This window comes from Oryctolagus cuniculus, chromosome 6 (assembly GCF_964237555.1).
Source record: "Oryctolagus cuniculus chromosome 6, mOryCun1.1, whole genome shotgun sequence".
Lineage (NCBI taxonomy): Eukaryota > Metazoa > Chordata > Mammalia > Lagomorpha > Leporidae > Oryctolagus > Oryctolagus cuniculus.
Genome location: NC_091437.1, coordinates 117,362,084 through 117,386,755, shown reverse-complemented (window position 1 = coordinate 117,386,755; position 24,672 = coordinate 117,362,084). Strand labels below are relative to the sequence as shown.

General features: G+C 39.7%; 1 protein-coding gene across 7 annotated transcripts in view; it reads left to right on the top strand.

The window, feature by feature from the left end:
• RUNX1T1 (RUNX1 partner transcriptional co-repressor 1) overlaps window positions 1-23,732 on the top strand; it is a 153,221-nt gene extending 129,489 nt beyond the window's left edge. For all 7 annotated transcript variants that reach the window (XM_070075841.1, XM_070075838.1, XM_070075839.1 and 4 more), the window contains 3 exons: window positions 652-720; window positions 5,602-5,792; window positions 19,764-23,732. In XM_070075841.1, the coding sequence (XP_069931942.1) occupies window positions 652-720; window positions 5,602-5,792; window positions 19,764-20,039 (536 nt within the window). In that variant the 3' untranslated portion in view covers window positions 20,040-23,732. The remainder of the gene's footprint in view (window positions 1-651; window positions 721-5,601; window positions 5,793-19,763) is intronic.
• Window positions 23,733-24,672: the final 940 nt, after the last annotated feature.

The following is a 24,672-nucleotide window of genomic DNA, read 5'->3' as shown; positions in this document are numbered from 1 at the left end:
TGAGAAATTTATTTATGAGAAATTTTAATGTTCACTGTTTTTTTATGAAAAAGGAAAAAACACATTTATTTATATACTCAGGGGCTGTCATAGGAATGACAGTGAGGCTGAGATGCTCATACACCTTTCTTCATAGAGCAGAGGGGGATGTGGGAGATAGCAGTATCAAGTCACCAGGGACAGGATGTGAGAACTGGTTAGCCAGAGAGGAGGGCTCACTGCTTATTGAAACGTAGTAAAATCAGAGCTCTGTGGAAATTACATTGCCTAAACATTTGATTTTCTAACTGCTAATTTGACTCTGGAAAGGAAAATACCAAATACAATTTATTTTCTTTAACAAAGTAAAATAGCCATAGAAATTCCCAGAGTGAGAGAGCCCTGGGAACAGTGTTCCCAAACATTGTACTGTATAATGAAATATTTAAAGTCACTTTGGCTCTGAGCATGCAAGGCATTTAGACAAATGACCTTCTGTTTTCCTTGGGCTCTGATGATTAGCCTTACTATTTTTGTGTGTTTTCCAGAAGTGAATGTTCAGCCCTTTAAAATCATGTTTCTGCAGAAAAGCCAAGAGAATAGGTATTGCTGCCTTCCGCTGTGTGTAATGACAAAAGTGTGCTCATAACTCCTCCTGTCTCCTCTTCCTAGATGCGCATCGGGAATTCCTTCACAGGCCTGCGTCTGGATACGTGCCAGAGGAGATCTGGAAGAAAGCTGGTAAGAATTGTTTAAAAACACGAGTTTAGTGTCTGGCAGCTGTGTGCAGTTGTTAATGCAGTGATGTGAGGAATGACAAGAAAGGACTTCACTGCGAACAACAACAACAACAACAGCCAAAACAAAACAAAAACCCCACAAAACAAAACCAGAAAAAACTCTGATTAATATGCTTAAGCCAGGCCTGATTAGACATGAAATCATTTTGATTTTAGCAGCATCTGCTAGCCGCATGATAATCGAGAAGCTGGCATTATTTCGATGTTGAACCTCCATTTTTCAGGGGCCGAACCTCCATTTTTTCAAGGCTTCAGGCTGAAATTTGGTATAGGAGGTCTTGGTACATGTGCGATTTTTATTTGATTGAGAACATGTTTTGGAATTAAAATGCGCACTTCAGCCTTGTCCTCTACTTTCTCAACAACAACTAAAAATCACATCTAATCTTGTTGACCTGTTAAGCCTCTCAAAGAATTTCTTGATTACAATTAACTTTTAAAATTATTATTCTGTGCTAATTAATATTCAGTGCTCAGAGCTAAATTACTTTTTAAGTTAAATGACAAAGTTGCTAAACATCTAGTTTTATTTTCCAGATACGTTACTTTCCATGGAGAGCTATTGCTCTTCATTTTGGAGATTTAAACTTCCTGATGACCCATTAGCTTGTTATTGGATTTAAGAAGTTCCAATCTTCTTAATCTTGGTGGAACGCCAGCTGAGCAAAAACCTGTATAAAAACCAACTCAGGAGATAAAGCATTAGACTGTTTCAAAGAAATAAAGTTGACATGAAAGATATACCGTGGCTTCAAGCTGCTGTAACTCCAACTGTTAAAATAGTGTGTGTGTTCGAGTTGTGAAATAGGGAAACGCTGTTTCTGCAAATAATCAAATGTGTATAGGGCGGGCAACACTAATCAAAGAGTCAAGGGAATGCTTTTTTGTTGTTTTTTCCACAAAAGATTTATTTCTCTTTGACTTTTGATTTGATGCAGCTGTGTTTGTAGTTCTATGCAACATGCTGAATCGCTGGCCATTTGTATCTTATCCGAGTATTTTTATAGATTTTTTTTCTAAGAAATATCTGTTTTTCTGAGTGACAGTGTGTTTCAAAATCCATTAGTATCTTAGGTTTAGTAGTTTAGATTAAAAACCAGAGAGCTCGCTTGCATGACCAATGTGTGTAAATCAGATAGATCCATTCACCTTAAAAGTTAAAATATGTATGTTGCTCAGCTACCTAGTATTAGCAGGTTTATGATGGAAGCCGTGTGATATTTCCAAACTGTTAGAAATATGCTGGGTGCCACTGACTGAAAAGGAGGTACTGCATCCTCCTCCTGACCATTTTGATCCCCTATGTTAAGCAGCCACTGCAGCTTATTCCAGGAAGAGGTACAGACTTGTCATTTTGGACAGCAAAAGTCTGACTTTGTATGTTGAGGAGGGAGTCTTTTTCTGCATTCCCCTTACTTATGTGTATTTAAGTTAAATTCTTGGTAGTTCTTAAAGAAAAATTGACAGGAAGGTCTTGTGTAATCCAAATTCCTTCTATGCTATTATCTGCTCAAGTCTTTGTTTGACTGCTATTCAGTGAGAGCAGATTTTTTTCCTGAATATACCACCTTAGTTGGAAAGTCAACTTGAATAGCTGTGCACAAAGGAAGTCCTACCATAAGTGGCAAGCAATTGGAAGCAGATTCAAAACTGCACTATGTATTTTCCACTTACTCAGTTGTGTGTTTTTTCTTTCTACTTGATGTGTTGTAATCTATTGAATCCACCATTATTTTTCTTTGCTGTCTGTCTTGGCAGGTTTTTTAATCTAATTCTGGATTTACTTTAGGTATGGGGACTTAGGGAGTAAAAATGAATAATACATATTTGTGTTGTATCTAGGGACACTCTCTATGAAGGGTTAAACCTTACCAGACTAATGTTTGAACTATTTTTTAGATGTGTCCATCACCTTTATTGGGTCTTCATTCTAAAATATGACTTGGTAGTGATGCTGATTAAGTTGGGCATAGTTTTCTTAGGATGAATGCTAGATTCTAAGGAATATGTTATATTCCTAAAGTACATGTGGCAATTTCACCTGGAAATCTTCAGTAACTACTTATAACATGTGTCTGTCTAGGCTTCTTAAAAGGCATTGCTGGTGTCTGCAGTGTTAAGGCACCCAACATGAAGAAAACACTAAGGGCAGAGTGTGACATCTGTACTCAGTTTGTTTCAGTTTGAAAGTTTATTTTCTAACATTCTAAAATTGGCTGTGGGCATTTTTTATTTTTTAGGGTAAAAAATCTGTGAAGTACACCTTTGTAATGGAAGTATTACACGTTAGCTTTATGACAAAAGATAAATACATAAAGTTGAAAGCATGTGACAAACACCAAAGGGGCAGGACTCTCAAAATTTGCATGCTGTTTCCACAGAAAAATCATAATTGCAAAAAGTATATCCTGTGCCTGAAAGTACATCAAGTCATTTTTTGCATCATTTTACTTTAAAATAATTTCAAACTTGCAGAAAATTAGCAAAAAATAGTATAAAAATTTCCTTATGCCATTCACTATTCCCCCTATCTTATGGTATTTATTTAATACCTTCCTTTTCTTTTTCTCTGTTCTTCCCTCCTTTTCTTTCTTGATATCTTTAACTATTTCAGAGTAAGTTGTAAACACGATATCCCTTTTCCCTAAGTGTTTTAGTATGTGGATTTTCTGAGAACCAGGACATTTTTACATAACCACAGTACAGTCAGCAAAACCAGGGAATTAACACTGATACAACACTATTATTTCATCTATAGACCCTAAGTAAATTTTTCACACTAGCCAATAATATGTTCTAATAATATAACAGTACACATTTTTGAAGATTAGAGACCTAACAGACATTGAAGGCCACATCAGTCTTGTAAAAGTAGTATTTTCAAAAGCTACAACGAAGGTATCAAATGCACTCAAAAATTACAACAGGTCTTTATAAAACTAAAAAAATCTAACATAAAGATGGTTTTAAAAATCACTACGGAATGTTTTCTTCACTATATTTCTTTTCAAAGGATCAGAGAATGTTTGCAGTTGGTAATAAATATTCAAGCACCTTGCAAATGTCCTACCAATTCTCTGTGCTGATCTGTATATGCCTGTGGGATTAGAATAGGAATGCATAATTTAAATATAAATTGCCTGATTTGCATATACAATTAGTCAAGCTACAGCTTTGATCGTAAGCAAAAATTATTGTCCTGTATTACCACTTAGATAGAATTTTAATTCACCTTGAATATTCAAACGGAATTAGATCCTGGCTGTATGGTGCGAAGGGCAGCACTTCCCTGGTGCCCCAGTCATTTCTGAGAGGGCAGTAAAGGCATCTTTTCCCCTCCTCCTGAAGGGGCTGTGAGCCCAGTCTGCAATAGCTGATTCCTTCCAGATTTTAAATACTTGCCTTTAAGCACCTAACAGAGGCGTCACATAGTCTGCTCAATATTTCCAGTCTAATCTTTCCCTTAGATTGTAGTTTAGAAAACCTAGCAGCCGTTAATTGCAGATCCATGTTCTTCGGAAATGACAGAGGCTACAAAAGCCATGACAGCTAATTACCAGGGGAGCGCTCCTGATGATCCCCAAGTCGTAGGCTCTGGATGTGTGACACAAACCATAGAAATTTAAGAAATCATAGAAGGACTTGCGTCCCTTACATTTTTAATCTACAGTAAAACATTTTTATTAGGAATCTATGTTTTTAATTAAACCGAACATTTAATTAAGGTGCTTTTTAAGTGGGTGAAACAATTAAGTGCAAACACTTGAATGAAACATGTCATAATTAGTTTTAATAGAGTGTTAATTGGTACTAGGTTTGCCAAGTTAATAATTACTGCTTATTAAATTTTCAATTAATCATTGTCATTTTGCTTTGAATAAAGATGAAAATTAGATAAACTAATTCAGGGGGAGGATATTTTCCCTTGTTAATTAGAACAGTTAATTTTTTTAAATGGAAATTACTTGTTTTACTTGTCAATCTTACCTTGAACATTAGTTGAATCTTTGCCCCCTATCTGCAGCCAAAAACAAAGAGCTAATTTGACACCTTGCAGATTTGCAGTTAGGCCTGAATGTTTTGGCCAGTGTGGTGTGATTCAGTTATGTTGGTCTAGTGCAACAGTTGGTTATGCAAAACCATTGTATACATTGGACGACATAAATGGCCTGCAGTTTAAAATCTAGAAATCAGAAGATGATTTTGAAAGATCTCTATCATTTAGTCTATAAAGGCATGCAGGCGTGTTACTCAGGAAATGACTTCAGAGAAAGTAAAACAGGATCATGTGTTTCATCATCGATTTTGCTTAGGAGGTATATAGTAACTCAGTTGCTATCTGGGTTGCCTTCTCACTGTTGTATTTTTTTTTTAACCAGCTAAATAATGATTTGTATTTATGTATGTGGAAATGTCTGAACAGTTCCGTTCCTTCTTTCTGAATACTTTACCCATTTGATTTCCTGTATTTATATTTGCACACGGAGCCATGAAAAGCAGCAGTCTCGATGTGTCTGAGTTTCTCATGGGCGTTTCACTGCTTAGTCTGGTCTTGGAATCATTATTGAAGGTAGAAAAGTTGGCGTTCTGATAGCGGGGTTTCAGACATATTTTCAGAAGTATAAGCCATAGAAAAATTCTCATCCTGTGTTATCCCAAATGAACTTCGAAGATCTGCTGGTTGGACTGCCCAGTCATTTGGATGAGATTGTGTAGAATCTATGCCGGTTGTATAGAATTCTGTTGAAAAGCAATCAGAACCGCAGCTGCTTTGCTAACTGCGAGATGTCCTCTTGTCTTGTTTGGCCTGATTGGCACACAGAGGAGGCTGTCAATGAGGTGAAGCGCCAGGCGATGACCGAGCTGCAGAAGGCTGTGTCGGAGGCGGAACGGAAAGCCCACGACATGATCACGACTGAGCGAGCCAAGATGGAGCGCACGGTGGCCGAGGCCAAGCGGCAGGCCGCGGAGGACGCGCTGGCGGTTATCAATCAGCAGGAGGACTCGAGTGAGGTGAGGCGGTCGCGGGAGCTTCCAGAGGAAGAGGAGACTTTTCGGAGATGAGAGTATTCGTTTTGGATTCCAGGCGATCACAAATAATAGCAGATATTGGGCTTTAGACGACAAATCTTAGGGGAAAAAAATGAGAAAAATTGAGGCGCTCGTGGAATTGACCAAGAATGGCTTACTTTTTGTTTCTTTATTAAAGAACTAAAGGAAAATCTCTTTGACTTAAAGGATTTTTAATATGTTTGGTTAATCACAGGTTAGTATGAAACTTAATTCTAAGTTCCTAGCACTATTTTGAGACATAAAACTTGGTGTGTGTGTGTGTGTGTGCGCACTCCTGCTGGCATGTGTGTGGCTTTCTTCTAATAGAAGAGATTTAATAGGGACATGTTGTGTATGCTGTAGTTTCCAAAGACATATTGTGTGCCTAGGATTGCAACTACTTCCTTAGCTATCAGTCTTAAAAGCCAGTGCTAAAGCAGTGTTTTCTGCATCAACTGTTTCCAAGATACCTTGTGTAAGTCTGTATTTCAACATTTTTTGTCATAACTATTATGATGGTCGTTTCATAACATAAAAGTGCTGTCAGAGGTAATATTTTTAGTATTATTCCAGTGTAATTATCCCCACACATAAACGCATGTACTCTCAAGTAGCCTAAATGACTTAAGGAACTGGGAAGTAACTAAAACACTATATCTAACAGAATACTTTTTTTTTTTAATTTTGGTTTTTGTTTATTTGAAAGACAGTTACACAGAGAGAGGGAGGAAGAGAGAGAGAGAGAGAGAGAGAGAGAGAGAGAGAGAGAGAGAAAGGTCTTCCATCTGCTGGCTCATTCCCTAAATGGCTGCAATGGCCAGGGCTGGTTCACTACCCAGATAGCTACAACAGCAAGAGCTGGGATGATCCAAAGCCAAGAGTTTCATCCAGGTCTCCCACTTAGGTGCAGGGGCCCAAGCGATTGGGCATCTGCTGCTGCCTTCCCAGGCATGTTAGTAGGGAGCTGGATTAGAAGTGGAGCAGCCTGGGCTTGAATAGGCACCCATATGGGATGCTGATCCTGCCACTGCCCTGGCCCCTAACAGAATACTTATTAAAATATGAAGGTACTTGGAAAAAGTTCAAGAAAAATGAAATTAATAGAAGAACATATTTTGGTGCATAAATTTTGAAATCCATCAGTAGTTTTTTCTTAATATGTATTTCTATGAAATATTTGAACACCTTTTAAATGCCTGGATTTCAATATTTTTTTGGTACCAAAATGAACTTTTTTTCATTCTAGTTTCCATAAACGTTTTGAACTCCCTGTATATATGAGCACAACATAGTAATGCTCCACATTAATTAATACAGCATCATCAGAAAAAAGACTACAATTAGCTAGTCTCACCACACTGAACTTGCAAAGGCATGAACTGATGACTCAATGGCCTACTATAGTACATATCTATCATTTGTGAAGGAGAGTAAGTATTTAATTTATACCAGGCTTTTCTGTAGATGAAAGACCCTGCGGGACTCACTGGATGCCCAGAGTTTCTGCCTAATGTGTAACAGATGAATAACAAGGGGACAAAAGGAATTGATTTTCAACATTTGAAAGTTTCTCAGGAAAAGAGGGACAAAGGGAAGTTTATCTACCCTTTAACTGCTGGCTTTTCCATTGTCCAATGAAACTAGACATAAAGTCAATTATATTGGCTTCATGCAGCTAAGATATATATGTATTTTTGTGTTTTTAAAGTTTTTAAAAAATGTATTAGCCTCTTGTGAAGAGAACTTGTGTAAGTTAGTAGCCTGGTGAAGCACACTTGTTATTCTTAAAACATTATCACTTTCACAGGAGCATTTTGAGGCTGCTGTGTTAAGAGTACGTTGTAGGTCATTAAATTCTAAAGACAAATATCTAGGAAGAAATTGTGAATTGACTTTTTGTTTGGGGCAATAACATATGGTATCTCTTTAGTGTCTGTAGGTGTTATGTCTTTATTCTTAAAACCTGTCCAGAAAGATATATAATCTTGAAACCAGTATCTCACATTATAAAAACATGGTAGCTGTGATATGCATTAGATATGATTAATCTTGCTTGCGAATGATCTGTAGTCATTGTTTTCTTTCCTTCTTTTTGGATATCTTAGAACTGATTTTTATCTTCACTGACACACATTCTCACTAAATTTTTTTAGACTTATAATGTATTTTACTAGAAAGTGAGAGGAAAAGAGTGAGGGAGGGAGGAAGGGGGTTGTGGGGAGGGAGAAGGGGAGAAGGAGATCTTCTGTTGGTTCACTCCCCAAATGCTGGTAACAGCTAGGGTTGGGGCAGGCTGAAGCCAGGAGCCTGGGACTCCATCCGAATCTCCCATGTGAATGGCAGGCACCAAATTACTGAAGTCATCATCTGTTGCCTCTGGGATGTAGATTAACAGGAAGTCAGAATGGAAGCAGAGCTGGGACTTGAAACCAGAGACTGTGATATGAGATGTGGAAATCCCAAGCAGTGAATCCCTGCCCACTGACACTGAATAAAGCTAACTGTCAAGAATTTTAAGCAGGTTATGCTAGGAGAAAGGCTTTGGAATTCAGAGGGCCAACTTTAATTTCTGGTTTCAATTGTGATTATTAATACCTGTACTTTTTGTAAAAGCTACTGAACTCTAAAAGTTTGGCCTTATGATACAAGATGAGAGAGTGTCTCATACGGTAGCTAGAACCTTGACACATGACCATTTTTCATGTCACAGGCAAGGAAACTCATTTTGTTAAAGTTATTATACAGTTAGGAAGTCACAAAATCTAACTGGGACTCATAGCATGCTGGCAGTCATTTTATTGTTTCATGGTCAGTGAAACAAAAATCTTTTTATAAGGCTCATTTGGGTAATTTTTGGATGCAAATAATGGCAACTTAAGTCCGTTTTTTCTTTAGGATTTATTTGTATTTGCTTGAAAGGCAGATTTACAGAGAAAGAAAGCAGGAGAGACAGACAGAGAGAGAGAGAAACAGAGAAAGAGCTTCCACCTTCTGTTTCACCTCCCAAATGACCACAACTGCAGGGCTGGGCCAGGCAAAGCCAGGAGCTTCATCTGGCTGTCCTACATGGGTGCAGGGGGCCCAAGGAGTTGGACCATCTTCCACTGCTTTCCCAGACGCATTAGCAGGGCCCTGTATTGAAGTGGAGCAGCCAGGACATGAACCAGCCCCTATATATGTGATAGGGCATCACAAGCAGCTTAATCCATTATGCCACAATGCCAGCCCTAGTCTGGTTTCTTAACTTTCTTCCTTTTAAATTGAAAGATTGCTTTTAAGAACTAAGGAGGAACCATCTCTCAACAGGTTACACTACTTTTCTCCAAAAATGTAAATAATTTTCCTGAGAAAAGGAGAGTGAAAGATGGAAGACAGATTTCATTTGAATAAAGATCACACTTCTCTGGCCTTGCACTTAAGTCTGCACACAAATACTATACAAGTGGTTTGACCAGGGACTTGAGAAAGAAGTTAAGGAGTTAAGGGTTAATCCATTTAACCAATTCTAAGTGAATGTTAATGCCTGAGGGGTAACAGTGTTCAAGAATAATCTGAGTGCCTATCGATGGGTTCATTTGCGCCATACCTTTGGCCCAGTGGTTACCTTGAATTTGTAGGTAAATATTGTTTTTCTTCCTCAAACTCAGGATCCAAAATTGAAGCCAATGTGCCTTGTTCTTTCCTCACACTGAGGAATGTACACCTTTTAACAGAAACAGCCTGTTAAAGGTCGCCTAAACAGTGAGGCTTGCAAGTCACTTCAAGTCTAGGATTGTCTCTGAACCCTTACATGGACCACCCCAAGGCAGTCTTGGCTTCCTTGGGCCAAGATGGAGCTCTCTCATCCAACTCCCACCATAGTTTGTCCCTGGGGTGGTGGCATCTGTTAGGTCAGGATCTTGTGACCCAGCTGATCAATACAGCGGTCAGAATTCTCGCCTGTGTTTTTACATTCAGGAGGTTTTTTGGATATTTACCATTTGACTTCAAGGCCCATGTAGCATTGTGCCTTAGACATTTATGAATTGTTATTTTATTTTCATTTTATTTGAAAGGCAGAGGGAAAGAGATCAATCTCCCATCTGCTGGCTTACTCCCCAAATGCCCACAAGAGCTATGGCTGGGCCAGGTCTCAGCTGGGAGCCAAAAACTCCATCCAAGGCTCCCACATGGCTGGCAGGGACCCAGGTACTTGAGCCACCATGTACTGCCTCCCAGGGTATGTATTAGCATGAAGCTGAATTGGAAGGGGAGGAGACATGACTGGAACAATGCATTCCGATATGGAATGCAGGCATCTCAAGTGGTATCTTAAACACCATACAGACACTTGCCTCATTTTATGAATTATTATTAATCTCAGAAAAAATAAAAGATCTGGCCATCATGGTAATTGGTTGAAAAAATATGCATTCCATTAAATGTAACAGCCATTGATTTTAAAATTGTATTCAGAAATTAGTGGGCATTCTTTAAAAAGATCGTGTTTGTAACAGACCCTGGGAAGTTTGTTACTTAGTAGATAAAGCTCCACAATACTAACATCCATTTATTAATTTATTCTTTCAACAACAAAGCATTGAGCTCCTATTCTGTGTCAGGGACAGTGCTGGCACTGGGGGTTTTGCAATCCCTGCTTCACGTTGCTTGCCATTTACCAAAGGAGTCAGATAACTAAATTACAGGTTGAGCATAGCTAGGCTGAAAATCTAAAACCCAAAATTCTCCAAAAAGCAATTTCCTGAGTGCAGATATAGAGACTACAAGTGGAAAATTCCACACCATGAAATTTGTTTCCTACCCAGTTATTAAAAATTCTGTAAGATTTTCTAAATATGTTTAATGTGTATATGAAACATGAGTTTTGTGTATTGACTTGGGTGCCATCCCCAATTATCTTTTATATATATATAAATATGCAAATATTGCAAAATCAAAATAAAAATCTAAATTGGAAGCATTCTGTTCACAGGCATTTCTGATAAGGGATACTTAACCTGAATAACAATGATAATACAGCTTAGCATGAACTTGTAACTTCTGGTAAAACAGTTTTTTTCCTCTGATATTTAAGAACGGACAGGAAATGGTCAGCAACCTTCCTCCATTCCTCCCTGTTGTCTTATGGCTACTTCCTCAGCCCGTGAGCTGTCAGGGCTGATGCTGTGTGCAGGGAAAAAGAGGAAAGAGGGAAGAGGAGTCTTGCCAGACTGTGGAAGCGGACAGCCCGGAGACAGATGAGTGCTTTGGAAAGATCATGCAGGTGGCAGCGTGCTGCCGTATTAAAGGAACCGCAAAGGGGCTGTCTCTGAGGATCAGGAGAGAGCTAAGGATGAAGCTGATTGCGTGAGCATGGTTGATAGATCATCTTTTGCTGGCATAGTTCACAGCCAGGTATGGCAGAAAGAATCCAAGAAGACGACTCAGAAGACCTGAATTCTGGGCCCTGCTCTGTTACATCACTGGGGTCTTTGGATGATTCATTTTACTGAACAAGTACTCGAACCCCTTCAAGACTCAACTCTCCTTCTTGCAAATGAAGAAAACAACACATGTTACTCTTAAGGGGTTAAGAATAGCCTCCATTTCTTCTTAAGGGATATTATTTGATTACCATACAAGGTTATTTAAAGTAACTTTTTCACGTCAGTATTTTAATTTGTAGTGTTCTGGGAGCTATGATGCCATACATTGTTATCTGCTCATAATTCATAATTCATGATGACCACATGCTAACTTTTTTGACTGAATCAACATTTGTTTCCCTCTTTTTCTGTCTTCACTTGAAGCTATCTCCTGTTGTAGACATCTACCCATCTCATACCTAAATCATGTATAATCTATTTAATCCATGTCTAAAAATTATATCCAGATACTATAAATATACAAATTATTATCTGTTTCTCCCCCTTTAGAAGGAACACTCACTTCACAATTAGAAGACCAGAGTTGGGGGCCAGCTCTGTGGCTCAGCAGGTTAAAGCTCCAGCATCCCATGTGAGTGACAGTTCGAGTCCCAGCTGCTGCACTTCCTATCTAACTCCCTGTTGATTGCCTGGGAAAGCAGAGGAGGATGGCCAAGGGCTTGGACCCCTGCACCCCCATGAGAGACCAGGAAGAAGCTCCTGGCTCCAGCCTGGCCCAGCCCTGGCCTTTGAAGCCATCTGGGGAGTAAACCTACCAGATGGAAGATCTCTTTCTGTATTCTGTCCTTCTCTGTGTCTGTAACTATGCCTTTCAAATAAATAAATAAATGTTAAAAAATAAAAAAAGACGAAGAAAAAGAAGGCCAGAGTTCCCAGGCCAGCTTGGATGTCTGTGTTTCTTCTGAGCTATTTGTGTTAAATACCAATATCTTGGAATTCTTTCTGTAGCTTCTGAATTTAACTTTCCTCTTTATTTTATTATTATTTTATTTATTTATTTTTTTTAAGATTTATTTGAAAGGCAGAGAGGGAGAGAGAGAGAGAGAGAGATCTTCCACCTGCTGGGTCACTCCCCAGGGTTGTGCCAAGCCCAAACTAGGAGCCCAGAACTTCTTCCAGGCCTCCACGTGGTACAGGGGCCCAAGCACTTGGGACATCTTTCACTGCTTTCCCAGATGCATTAGCAGGAAGGTGGGTTGAAAGTGGAGCAGCTGAGTCTCTAACCAGCACCTACATAGGATGTTGTGTCTCAGGTGGAGGCTTAACCTGCCATGCCACAATGCCAGCCCCAACCTTCCTCCTTCTACCTCAATTTTTCCATGTGTACAGTAAAGCCCATTTGCACCAAATGAAATTACTATTCTGCTTTGAAATACCAGTGTTTCTGTGAAAGGTTGGACAGAAAGAATGCAAAACCTTCAGAAGAAGAGTTGAAAGCACTTGATTGGGCAGGAAGAAGCTTGGAAGCAGGAGTGAATAATGCATGGGTTTTGTTTATAGGGGATCATATTATTTATCATCCAAACTAAGGTACTTTCCCAAGTAAAGGAGGAAGCTCTTGCTGGGATGGTTCAGTCCTGTGTACCAGACCTGTCCCAGGCACTTGGGAACTGTTGCCCAGCAAAGTTTTTGGGTGTTGGCATGGCAGTTATTTTGCCAGAGAACAAATAAGACCTAAAATGAGTAGTTAGCCCTATACCAGAATGGTACAAAGTATTTTCAATAGTTTGGTCCATTTACTTCCCATATCAGCTCTGGCAGAGTAGAAGAGAGTGCTGTTTTCTTAGTTTACAGCAAGGAAGCTAAATCTTGAGGGATTAGGCCACTTACTCAGCGTCTCACAGTAGATCTGAGCTGATCCTTAGCTCAGGGTACGAGATTCTCAGGCCATCTTTTCAATAGACACAAAGAAGTAGTGGGAATTTTCCTCTCCAGTTGAATACTAGAGTATCCATTTCCTCAATAGGTTTCTTTCAGACTATGTCTACCTAGTTTTCTAACTTTATTAGGGTTTATAGACAATAATTATTCTAACTAAGAGGATGACCGTGGATTTGGTACAGCCATGAAAACAACATATTCCTGTGCTTTCTGGTTACCATACATCCTATAGTTCATGGAGAAAGTAATGGCAGTATAACAAAATTGGAAAAGAAATTCACTGAATCCAGTCATCTTACACCTTTGTGTTTACCATATTCATTTTCATTTTATACCTATGGCCATATATAATTTTATTATGAACATTACCAATGGAGACTATTTTCCAAGAAACTTCTGTGGTTCTTCTTTGAGATCCACAACTTATTCTAGTTTAGGTGATTGAAGCAAGTAATTGGAATTGAGCATGGAAACATAATAATCATCCTATTCCAATAGTTAGTTCCAAGATTAAAGACACCAAAGTGATTTTTCCCCAGATTAAAATTGCCTTATTTATTATTCTTCCATAGGTGCCGAACTGCCTAGTTATATCAAAGTTGGGCAGTTTTGTGGGACTTAAGCAGAAACACTGATCAAATCTTTATACTTTGTATTACCAGAGCCTGCTTAGCCCTGAAAGTGTAAGTCACTCTGAGAGATTCATCTTCACTAAGTTCTTCTAGAATTAGTGCATAGATCCCCACTGGATTCTAGGCAATATGACCCAAAGCATGGAAATGCTATCTGTGTAGACTCAATAGAACATAGTTACTACACAGGCCCACACAGCATGAGTCCTGTGAACAGCCTCACAATCCAGCCAGTTGATTCCCAGAAGAATTTGGAATTCTTGGGACATGAGATACGATGCTCTGTTAAAATAAGACTTTTTCTTTTTTAATCAATTAAAAGGCTACCTTTTCATTTCCGTAGATGTTCAGGATATAGTGGACAGAGCACTGGGCTTAGAATGACCTTGAATTGTGTACCTCTTGGAGCTCTGGTTTTCTGATACACAAACCGGAGTAATGTTTATGTGACCTCATTTGCTAAGTGACTTGAGAGGTGCAGATGAGATGAGCAAAAGTATTTTATAAAAATAAGCCATCTTACAGATGAACAATGTGCCCACATAACGGAGTAAGAGAAAAAGAAGAAAAACCATTTAAGAATTGATTCTAACAAAAAGGGCTATGGGGGACTACAGGAGACTCTAAAGGAAAGAAAAGAGACCATGGAACTTATTGTCTGGGAGGTTTGATGCTAGATGGCTTCAGGGGCAGTAAAATGACAAAGTCTTGGGCCTGAGTGTTAACCGTGACTAAAGGGAGAGGCACCAGGGCTGTGTTTAGGAGATACTGACTTTAAGGAACATCCTACTGGAGCTTCTCACAAACCGGCAGTGGAAAGGAAGAGAGCAGAGCTCAGGAAGGAGGCGGCGTCAGAGGAACAGATTTGAGAGTCATTGTCTTTTAACAGCTGATAGTTGAAACCATGAGATCTGAGAAGGAAAATCTAAGTGTAGGAAGGAAAAAGATTTTTTTTTTAATGCCAGCTTCCCTGTCTCCCTCCCTTGCCAAATATTTAGAGGGGCATGAATAAACAGAAGAGGAAGAGAAGTTCAGTATCTTGGAAACCAAAATTAGAGGGCATTTCAACAAAGAGATTTTAAAAAGAGGAATGGGGAAGTGGCCAGCAGTGGTAAGAATGGAGAATAAGTCTTTAGTCACTAATGAAGCGTAAGGGGAAGTAAGTTAATGTTCTTTCCCTGTAGCTGTCAATGCCTGTGGGTAAAGGACTTAATTTGAACAGAGCCGTGAACTTCCTAATTCTAAAGGTTGTGAGAGGCAGGGTCTGGAGCAAGGATTCTGTCTACTCTCTTTTCCTTCCAGTCAGTGCCACAGCATGGAGATGGCATTAGTTCCTGCTCAGCATCAGCCACTGTACCTAGCACTGACATAATCCTAAAGAATTGTTCAGTTACCATTTCTGCTTTACAGGTATTGTTGCTCTGAGAGGCTAAGTCACTTACCTGTGGTTCCGAAGTCACTAAGTGACATAGTTGGAAACAAAACTCAGATCATCCTGACTCTAAAAGCCTGTTCCATTTCCATCACGCACCATGACACCTAGTCTTTAACGGGTGTCTCCAACTTCCTGGTGCAACCTCTGTCCAGTTTCAGGAGTTAAATATGCTTCTAACCTGTCTTTACCACAATGGAATCCAAGAAAAGGTCTGGTTTGAACAAGTGTAGAATTTTGGGAAGTGTTTGACTTGCAGTCCAGACGCCTGGTTGAATGGAAGTGTATGTCATTTCATATCTTTGTGACTTGGAGCAAATATTTTACCGTGAAAATTATTTAGTTTGGGGATTTCAGACTCCTAAGCTGGAAAGCTTATGTGAAAGTGGCTTTAAACTGTCCAGCTCAATGCAAGTATTAGATGTGTTCTTAGTGTGAATTTAAGTCAGCGTGTTTTTTTTTAATATATATTTATTTGAAATACAGAGTTACAGAAAGAGATAGAGATAGAGACAGAGTCAGAGATCTTCCATCTGCTGGTTCACTCCCCCAAATGGCCGCAACAGTCGGAGGTGGGCTCATCCGAAGCCAGGAACCAAAAGCTTCTTCCAGGTCTTCCACATGGCTGCAGGGGCCCAAACACCTGGGCCATCTTCTGCTGCTTTTCGCAGGCCATTATTAGGGAGCTGGATTAGAAATAGAGCAGCCGGGACTTAAACGGGTGCCCAAATGGGATGCTGCTTCACAGCACCAGCCTCATGTGTTGTCGTCAGTAGAGTTCTTTACATTTGGGGAGCTATAATAATAATTATTCTACTTAAATCTATTAAGCATCAATTTTGTGCAAGGATTTCCAGAGAATTCTAAGTGTGTAAGACCTGGAGAAACTTAAAGTAATTCAGAAGAAAATATTTTGTTTCTTGGAAAAAGAATTTTCAACAGTAAGTACCAAAAAAGATTTATTTTGTCAGTAGGATAGAAAGACCATTCTCTGTGTATCTAAAAGAAGAACATTAACAATTTTTAAAAATGGATGTTCTTCCCTGTTAGAGACAGGTAGAATGTCTGATATGAACCAAAGTGTCAAAAATCTTTGATACGCAGCTTTGGCACTGAAAAACTCATCTCTTCTTCCTTATATAGCCTTGTGTTTAGTGTAGCTAGCAAAGGGGAGGTTTGTTTTCAGCCTCAGATTCTTCATCTGAGTCACAGCCTAACTTTGGTCAATTGGCTTGTTTTCATTTCTTAGATAGGGAGGAAAATATTTTTATGCTAAAACGGGAATAATGTTTTCACAAATAAGGAAAGGCTATAAAGTGTCATGAATTTTGGCAATGAAATTTACTATGAAAGGGTGTTTGTGTGCCTTCTACACCCTTGTGGTACTTTCAGTCACTAACATCACTCCTGAGAGACCTGAAGAGATGTGCTGCTACTTTAAAAAACAAAAACAAAGTAGCAAGAATCACTAGCCTGAGTAAGAAAGTGTAAATTGAAGAATGTTAAATTCGATGAAGCCATTGGGCACTTTTATGCCTGCCCTTATGGTATGCTCTGGGTGTTGAGAATGGTTTACATTGTCCACCTTGGTGAATGGCAGAAAGCTCAAAATGACCCAGATTAGAGTCTTTGCAAGATCCTGCACCTTCCTCCCATCCTGGAATTGTGGCTGTTCAGGGACTGAGTGCCTCTGGTCAGATATGAGCCTTGCAGATAGGCGTTAGTCAACAGGAAGTTTACTAGAGCCATCCGAGAGGAATAGATTAATAGAAAATGCTTTGGTTGTTTCCTAATGAGATTTTAAAAAGGAATATGCACTTTGGAGTGTTTTGTTAAATATGCCCTAAGTTCCCTACATGTTCATTGCAATACAGTGTCAAGAGCAATAAAAATAAGTAGACTTTTTTCCTACCTGATGATTTAAATTGCTCTATGTTGTACCTTCCTACAGCTGAAGGTTGTTTGTGTCCCAGTGGTGGGTGGTAAATGAACAGGATCGGACAATCTCAGAGTGGAACTGGAGGTAAAACTAGCCAGAGCCCTTAAATCCTGGATCAGAACCAGGCAATGCTAGGCAAGAAGGCTCAATTCCCAGCAGCTTCACGATCCAAAACATCTGTTTCTGCATTTGGCACAATTCCACTTTTTTATTTGTAAAATTGTTCCCATCTTTGAAAACACTTTAAAAAATAAAGAAGTCCCCATTCTGTCTCCTCTTTCCACTCCCCAGCACATGCATTTGTAATTACCTGGTTTAGTCTGTGTGTTTAATCAGTTTAAATTGAGAATGCTGCATACATCTGATTTCAATCTGAAGGAGCCCTTGCGTACTGGGCAGTTACCACCCTCGTGTCTGCCAAAATGCGTCTCTGCCAAAAGCGGATAGGACTCACACTAGGGTATTTCCTAAAGAAGCCACTTGACTCAGATTAGATGTTTAATTTCCTTAAAATATTGTTTTGGATTTGGGTCTCTGTTCTCTAATTGGGATTTTCTGATGTAATTTAGGAATATTGCTTATTTGCTGAGTTTGTTCCAGGACCCAGCTGGCAGTATTCTAAAAGCCTAAACCTCAGGGAAGCAAGCTTCGCTCTGAGTGTCATACCTCACTGCTTTGAAGGGTGCGCCAGCCACACGGTTATTCACGTCTCTGTGAAACAGAGTTACATGCAGTGCAAGTGAATGAATTTTGAGAGAGAAGGGCTTCTCGTTACGGTAACAAAGCCCCTGAGCAAAATAACATCTTTTGAGATATTCTCTTAAGGTAATTGAAGTCGACAAAATTACTTTGCTCTAGGACTGATTACATATTGTAATTTCATTCTTATAATATTGATCTATCATATTTCTGCATTTCCTCAAATTCCCCTAAAACACCTCCCATGGACCATATTTGGAGGTCATAAGTTGTGTTTTTTTTTCTTGTTGGGCTATAATTTCTGAATGGTAAAGAAATGAGAACATAGAGCTGGGTATATTCAAAGTTTTACACCACAAGTGTACAGACTTCTGGTACTTGAAAGTTCTGTTGAGCCTCTTTGCTTGTGAGCAAACTTTGGATGACTGATAAACATTCCTTTGCAGATTTTACACAATCGTAAGGCTTTATGTATCAGAACAGGAGGCTGACATTCCCATGAGTATTTCCTCAATGGTGAGGCCACTTTGATTTGGATAACCAGCATGCTTGCTGCAAGCAAAGCAAATGTAGAGAATGCAGTGGGGGACTTGCACTATTTATATCAGGCTTTAAATATATATATATATAAATTAAACATATATATTTAATTCTGACATAACCACACACTTACAGCTAGTTGGGATTACCAGATTGTAGTCAAAAGTTTGTTGCACAAGAAAATAGTAAAAAAAAAAAAAAAAATGAAGATAAAGAATGCAAAGCTGAATGGCGTGAAGCTAGGGTGACTTGATACAGGATTTCAGATTTCACAGGGATTCCGTCTTTAAGAAACCAGGAACAGCAGAATGTGTAAAGGAGCATTTCGAGGGTCCCTCACAATGTGCCTCCTTCCCTCACGGGGACCAATCCCACAAGCAGCACGCTCTTCTGTCTCTAGGATGTCTGTGCTGGGATTCACGAGATGCTTACCTGGAAGTTTAAATTGCAGAGTCAACCTCAGTTCCACTTTTCTCACATCTTGCAAAACACCATCTGAAACTGGGCTTGCTGGGGTCTGAGTTTTATTCTGCTCACAGATGAGCCCAGTTGCCCCTCTTTGGTGACTTCCCAGAGTTACAGAGGAGTTCCATTGCCGCATCAGCTGGAAGCACTACAGGCACATAGAATTACTCTGAGTTTTAGAGCGTTTCTCATTTTTCAAAGCCAAACCAGGCACAGTCTGATTCATTCACCTTATAAATAATTTCTGAGCACCTACTATGTGTCAGACACTGTTCTGGATTGTACAACTTAATAAACTGTAGATCCTGCTATCCAAGAAGCTAAGAGAGAGCATTGTTCTAGAGACTGTTCTAGCCTTTGATTGTAAGATACATTGAGCAGCTGCAGTGAGAACTAAACGCATGAGAGGTTCGCATGCCTTGCCTCATTGTGGCCTTGGATGGAGCATGGAATAAAATCCTTTATATACTGCATTATATTTCTTCCAAACCAATTAGGGATCTGGTAGTTTTGTTGTGCTGTACTTCTTGAGTCAAATAATTGTGTCTTACCAATATGCTATTGATATTAGAAGGGGAAACATTTGGATATAGCAGTTCTTAATTAGTATGCATTAACAAAGAATTTAGATATGAAGATAATGAAATCTGAAAAATGGCAGATTCTGCAGTAAAAGCTGAGAGTCTTCAACCACTCTCTGAATGCCTCAGTAGTTGTTGGCAAAAATGTTTGGATAATAATTGCACCAAAATTGGAGTGATCTGTATATTGAGTGTAAGAATTCAAACACATACCCCTCGCTTTTTCAGTCAGACTGTAGCATTCTTGAAAATAAAGGTGACTGTGCAGCCTAGCATGTTTATCAGATTTTTGTCTTGGCTGTGTATTAATTTCGACTTTCACTTCTATCTCCTGTAGAGTTGCTGGAATTGTGGCCGTAAAGCAAGTGAAACCTGCAGCGGCTGTAACACAGCCCGATACTGTGGCTCATTTTGCCAGCACAAAGACTGGGAGAAGCACCACCACATCTGTGGACAGACCCTGCAGGCCCAACAGCAGGGAGACACGCCTGCTGTCAGCTCCTCCGTCACGCCCAGCAGCGGGGCCGGGAGCCCGATGGACACACCACCAGCAGCCACCCCGCGGTCAACCACCCCGGGGACCCCTTCCACCATAGAGACAACCCCTCGCTAGATGTGAACTCAGAACTGTCAGAGGAAAAACAACACAACCAACATGAAACCAATTCCTCATCCTCAGATGCTCAAAGTTGTTGTTTTGTTTGTTTGTTTATAGATGAACTATCCTATTTCAGTACTTCAGCAAGAGAGAACCTAACTGTATCTTAAGGTGGTAGGAGAACACAGAGGGCCAGTAACGGGTCGTAATGACTTATTGTGGATAACAAAGATATCTTTTCTTTAGAGAACTGAAAAGAGCAGAGAATATAACACGAAATGCGAGATTTGACCTCCTCCCTGTTATTTTCAAGTAGCTGGGATTTTAAACTAGATGACCTCATTAACCGATGCTTTACCAAACAGCAGACCAAGAGATTGCTAATTGCTGTTGAAAGCAAAAATGCTAATATTAAAAGTCACAATGTTCTTTATATACAATAATGGAAAAAAAAAAAAAAGAGGAAAACCCTCAAGGGCATGAGCATTGGATACAGCAGTAGACATTTTAACAAGAAGATGAATGGCGTCCGTGGGTTGCTAACTGAACTTTGAAGACCCGCTACAAAACGCGCAGATGTGCAGCAGATTGGAAGGAGACACAGATGTTCGTTTTTTTTCCCCCATTTCTGAAAAGAAATAATAATATCCAGGTCAACAGAATGAAAAATGAAAGATGATTTGCAGTGGGATGTATGAATACAGCAGCAAGAAAAAAAATGCCATAATACAAAAGGCTCCTTTTTATACACATCCATACACACACACACACACACACGCACACGCGCACACACACAGAAGTAAGAGACTCAGCCTGCAGTTAATTAGCATTCTGGCAGCTTTGACATCAACCAGCTGCCCTAAATAACCCTTCAACGTTTCTTCACTTTTGCAAGGTTCCACAGAGTAAGACATTGGGTCTATTCCAGCTCATTCATTTTATATTGAAAAATAATTTTTAAAAAATGGTGGCTCCAGCTCCAGCCCCTTTCCAAAATTTTTCAACCCCACCCTGTTTGGATTTTTAATTAAAAAAACTAGTAGTTCTCTTGGTGTTAAAACACTTCTGTCCTGTGAGGTTTCCCAATGGTGTTTTTCTTGTAAATGTGTTGGACAAATGTGAAGATGCATTGTAGTTTAACCATATGCCCACATTTAGTCTCTTTATTCCTAGTTGGTGAGAAACCTGTATCTTTCTATGCTGCTTTTATATCTGTATGTATTAGTGATATTTCTCTAGTAGTTAAAAAAAAAGAAAAAGAAAAAAAAAAGACTCTTTTTGGTTGTCCTCAAGAAAAGAAAAGGAAAAAAAAGCTATCTTTCGGAGCTGCTATTTCACTCTCTTATAGGATTTTTTTTTCCTGAAAACCAGCATGCTTCACGGAATGCTAACATATTGGTGTTTTTGTAAGAGGGATGTACATAAATGTATTTTGCACTGTCACAATGACTCCCTAGGCATGCTTTTTTTTTTTTTTGAGCAAACTCTTTTTAAATATGCTAGAGCCATTTCACCAATTTTAGCTGTAGCATAGAGTAGTAGTGGATTTTTTCTTTTTTTGGAAAAATCATTATTAGGGACTTTTTTAAAAAAATAAAATAACAAGATATCCTACTTTTTAAAAAAAAAGGACAGTGCATGCATATTGCTGTAAGGTCGTTTAAGTATTTCTAATTTTACAAAAAATAAAAAATCATTAGAGCTCCAAATGCTGAGGTGTAGACTGACAGCTTTAACACTGCTGAATGCCAGGTTATACAGTATTCTTACAAAAAGGGAAGTCAGCCAAAGACTGATCTGATGGACCAAAATCGGAATTTTGAAAAGCACCAGTACTACTTTCCAAATGATCAGCAGGTTAAACATGTTCAGCAAGGTATAGTGTGAATCCATTAACCCTTCGTTGTCCAGGGTCCAGACCAGAACTACTTGTTAGTTTTGAAACCAGTAGCCCAGGATGTGGTTGTGTGCTTTAGGAAAGTCAGCAGTGCTGCAGGCTGTGTAGACAACCAAAGTTTATAAGGCTGGGAAGACACTTCTCCACATACATATACACCAGGCATTTCTTTAAAAACCGGAAATGGTCCATTAGCTCGTGGGGGGTGGGGTGGGGGAGGGTGTTAATGTAGCCCTTGGATACAGTTTTAAGTGGCTTTTAAGTACCTGCATAGAGGCAATCCTCAATTGATTTGCTTTCCGTCTCTTAAATCTAAAATGTTTTAAAGCATTTCTCCCCATATTTGCATATACAAGTTGGTTTTAATTTTATTTGGATGGTGTTAATTTTTTAATGGCTTTTTAGTTTAGAAAGTTCTGATGAGCAAATAAATACATCTATCTGCATGTTGGAAGTCCATCTGCCAGCACACCTGCTTAACGTGAAATGAAAGCACATAACCAGGCTCTGAATGGGTTATATTTTATCATGGTGCTCCCAGAATCCTTTGACCTCACTCTGCTTTCTAGTCTGCTTGTGACACTGGACAGTCCTTTCTTACAGAGCTATTATATGTTCTAGGCTACGAAGGGTTAAATAATCCCAAAAATGAGGTATGTCATACCCACACGTCTTTATCTCTAGAAGCTGTGATGTATGTGAAACAGCACTGTTATTCTTAACACTAGTGTGTAAAATAAGGATTAGTACAGTACGTCTCATTACTTTTTAATTCAGGGCACCCTGAGTGAAAACAAATACAAAAAAATCCCTAACTCTGAGCTCTATCTCTGATTCCTCTTCCTCCTTACCCTCTTCCTCCTCCTCTTCCTCTCCTCCTGTTTTGCTACATTCTCCTCAGTGGCAAAAAGTTTCACTCTACCTCTGACAGCATGTATATTGCACCAGTAGCTAACAAAAACTGGTCTAGTCAAACCAAATGGGCACAGAAGAACCAGGATACCAAAAGTTAAGCTCATACAGCTGCAAACCATATCACTTCTTGGTAACAATGCAGACCTCATAAACCTAAAGAAGAGAAAGAAAAGAAAACTTTTGTTACTTTCCTTTTTTGCTTGTCACTTATATACAGGCTATGTGAGAGTATAATTTGTAGGTATAACACATTTAAAACAAAGTTATCTTCATTGGATAGAATTGAATGGTGGTCGCTGATAGGAATAGGGCGTCCTCTCTTATCTCTGTCTCTTTTCTCTTTCTCTTTTTCTCTGTCATGAGACTATGTGTGACAGGGCCACCTGTCTTTCTAATTTTTTTTCTTTTTTTTTTTTAATGTGTAGGTGCATGTCTTGGGGATTTAAAAATTTCAAGGCTGGTTTACTTATGCAAAGCATGCCTACGTCTGGAATACTTAGGGAAAGAAAGCGACTCCATGTTGTCCGAATTCCTCAAGGGACAGAAAAAAAAAATTGGAGACTGTTGAAATGCAGATTTGAAGTAATTTTTTTTAATATTTTTTTTGGGTTCTGCAACATTATTGTGAAAAATTAAAGTTGTTGTGCAATACTTAATTCAGACATGTACCACAAGTGAATGGTAGACTAACACTGGGGGGTGGGGTCTAGGCATCATGCTTTTGTCAGCATACTCTTGAGCTTTTAAGTCTACTATGTCTGAACTGTGGTTTCTTGTTTATCCTTTTTTCCTTAGTTGGACTGTAATGTATGGTCTGTCAACCTGTGAATCTCTAAAGTATGATTCAGGTATTGTTGTATTCTTTACTGTGTAATAAAAAAGTTTAAAAAAAAAAAGCTGTCTTCTCTGACTCCCTTCTCAGTGAGTGTCATGGTTGCCCACCCAGTGGCCACAGCCCAGGCAGTCTTTCCCCCACGCTACTGAGGCCCATGTGTAGATTTTAAGCAGCTACAGAGCATGGCCTCTGTACCGTGAGTTGGCTTCTCCAGGAGTGGTGAATAGGGAATGAGGTCGAGACAATGCCAAATGCAAGTTCCTTTGTAGGGGACATTTCCCAGGCTGGAAGAGCTGGAAGAGTAGGAGGAGAATCATAATCTTCCAGGGGAAGCAGAGCATGGCTGCTGTGTTTTGGTGCTATGCCTGGGTTACCATTTCCAGAGAGGCTCTTTGCCACCTTCTAAGGCTCCAGCTCTAGGCAGGTCGTGCAGCACCTCGTGCACCCCTGGATGGAAACCCACGAATGTAGAACTCCTCTTCCATTTGTTTCCCCACTGGCTTTGTTTAAGTGGAAGTTGCCCACATGTTCATTCTTGTTTGTGTACATTGTTAACATGGACAGAGGCTGTCTCCGATGTGGCTGAGAGGACCATGTCATACTTGATACCCATTTGTTTTTCACCCTCTAATTTTTTTTTTTGACAGGCAGAGTGGACAGTGAGAGAGACAGAGAGAAAGGTCTTCCTTTGCCGTTGGTTCACCCTCCAATGGCCGCCGCGGCCGGCGCACCACGCTGATCCGATGGCAGGAGCCAGGTGCTTCTCCTGGTCTCCCATGGGGTGCAGGGCCCAAGCACTTGGGCCATCCTCCACTGCACTCCCGGGCCATAGCAGAGAGCTGGCCTGGAAGAGGGGCAACTGGGACAGAATCCGGCGCCCCGACTGGGACTAGAACCCAGTGTGCCGGCGCCGCAAGGCGGAGGATTAGCCTATTGAGCCACGGCGCCGGCCTCACCCTCTAATTATTAAATTGGCTAGAGTTTGAGGACCCAGCAGTTTT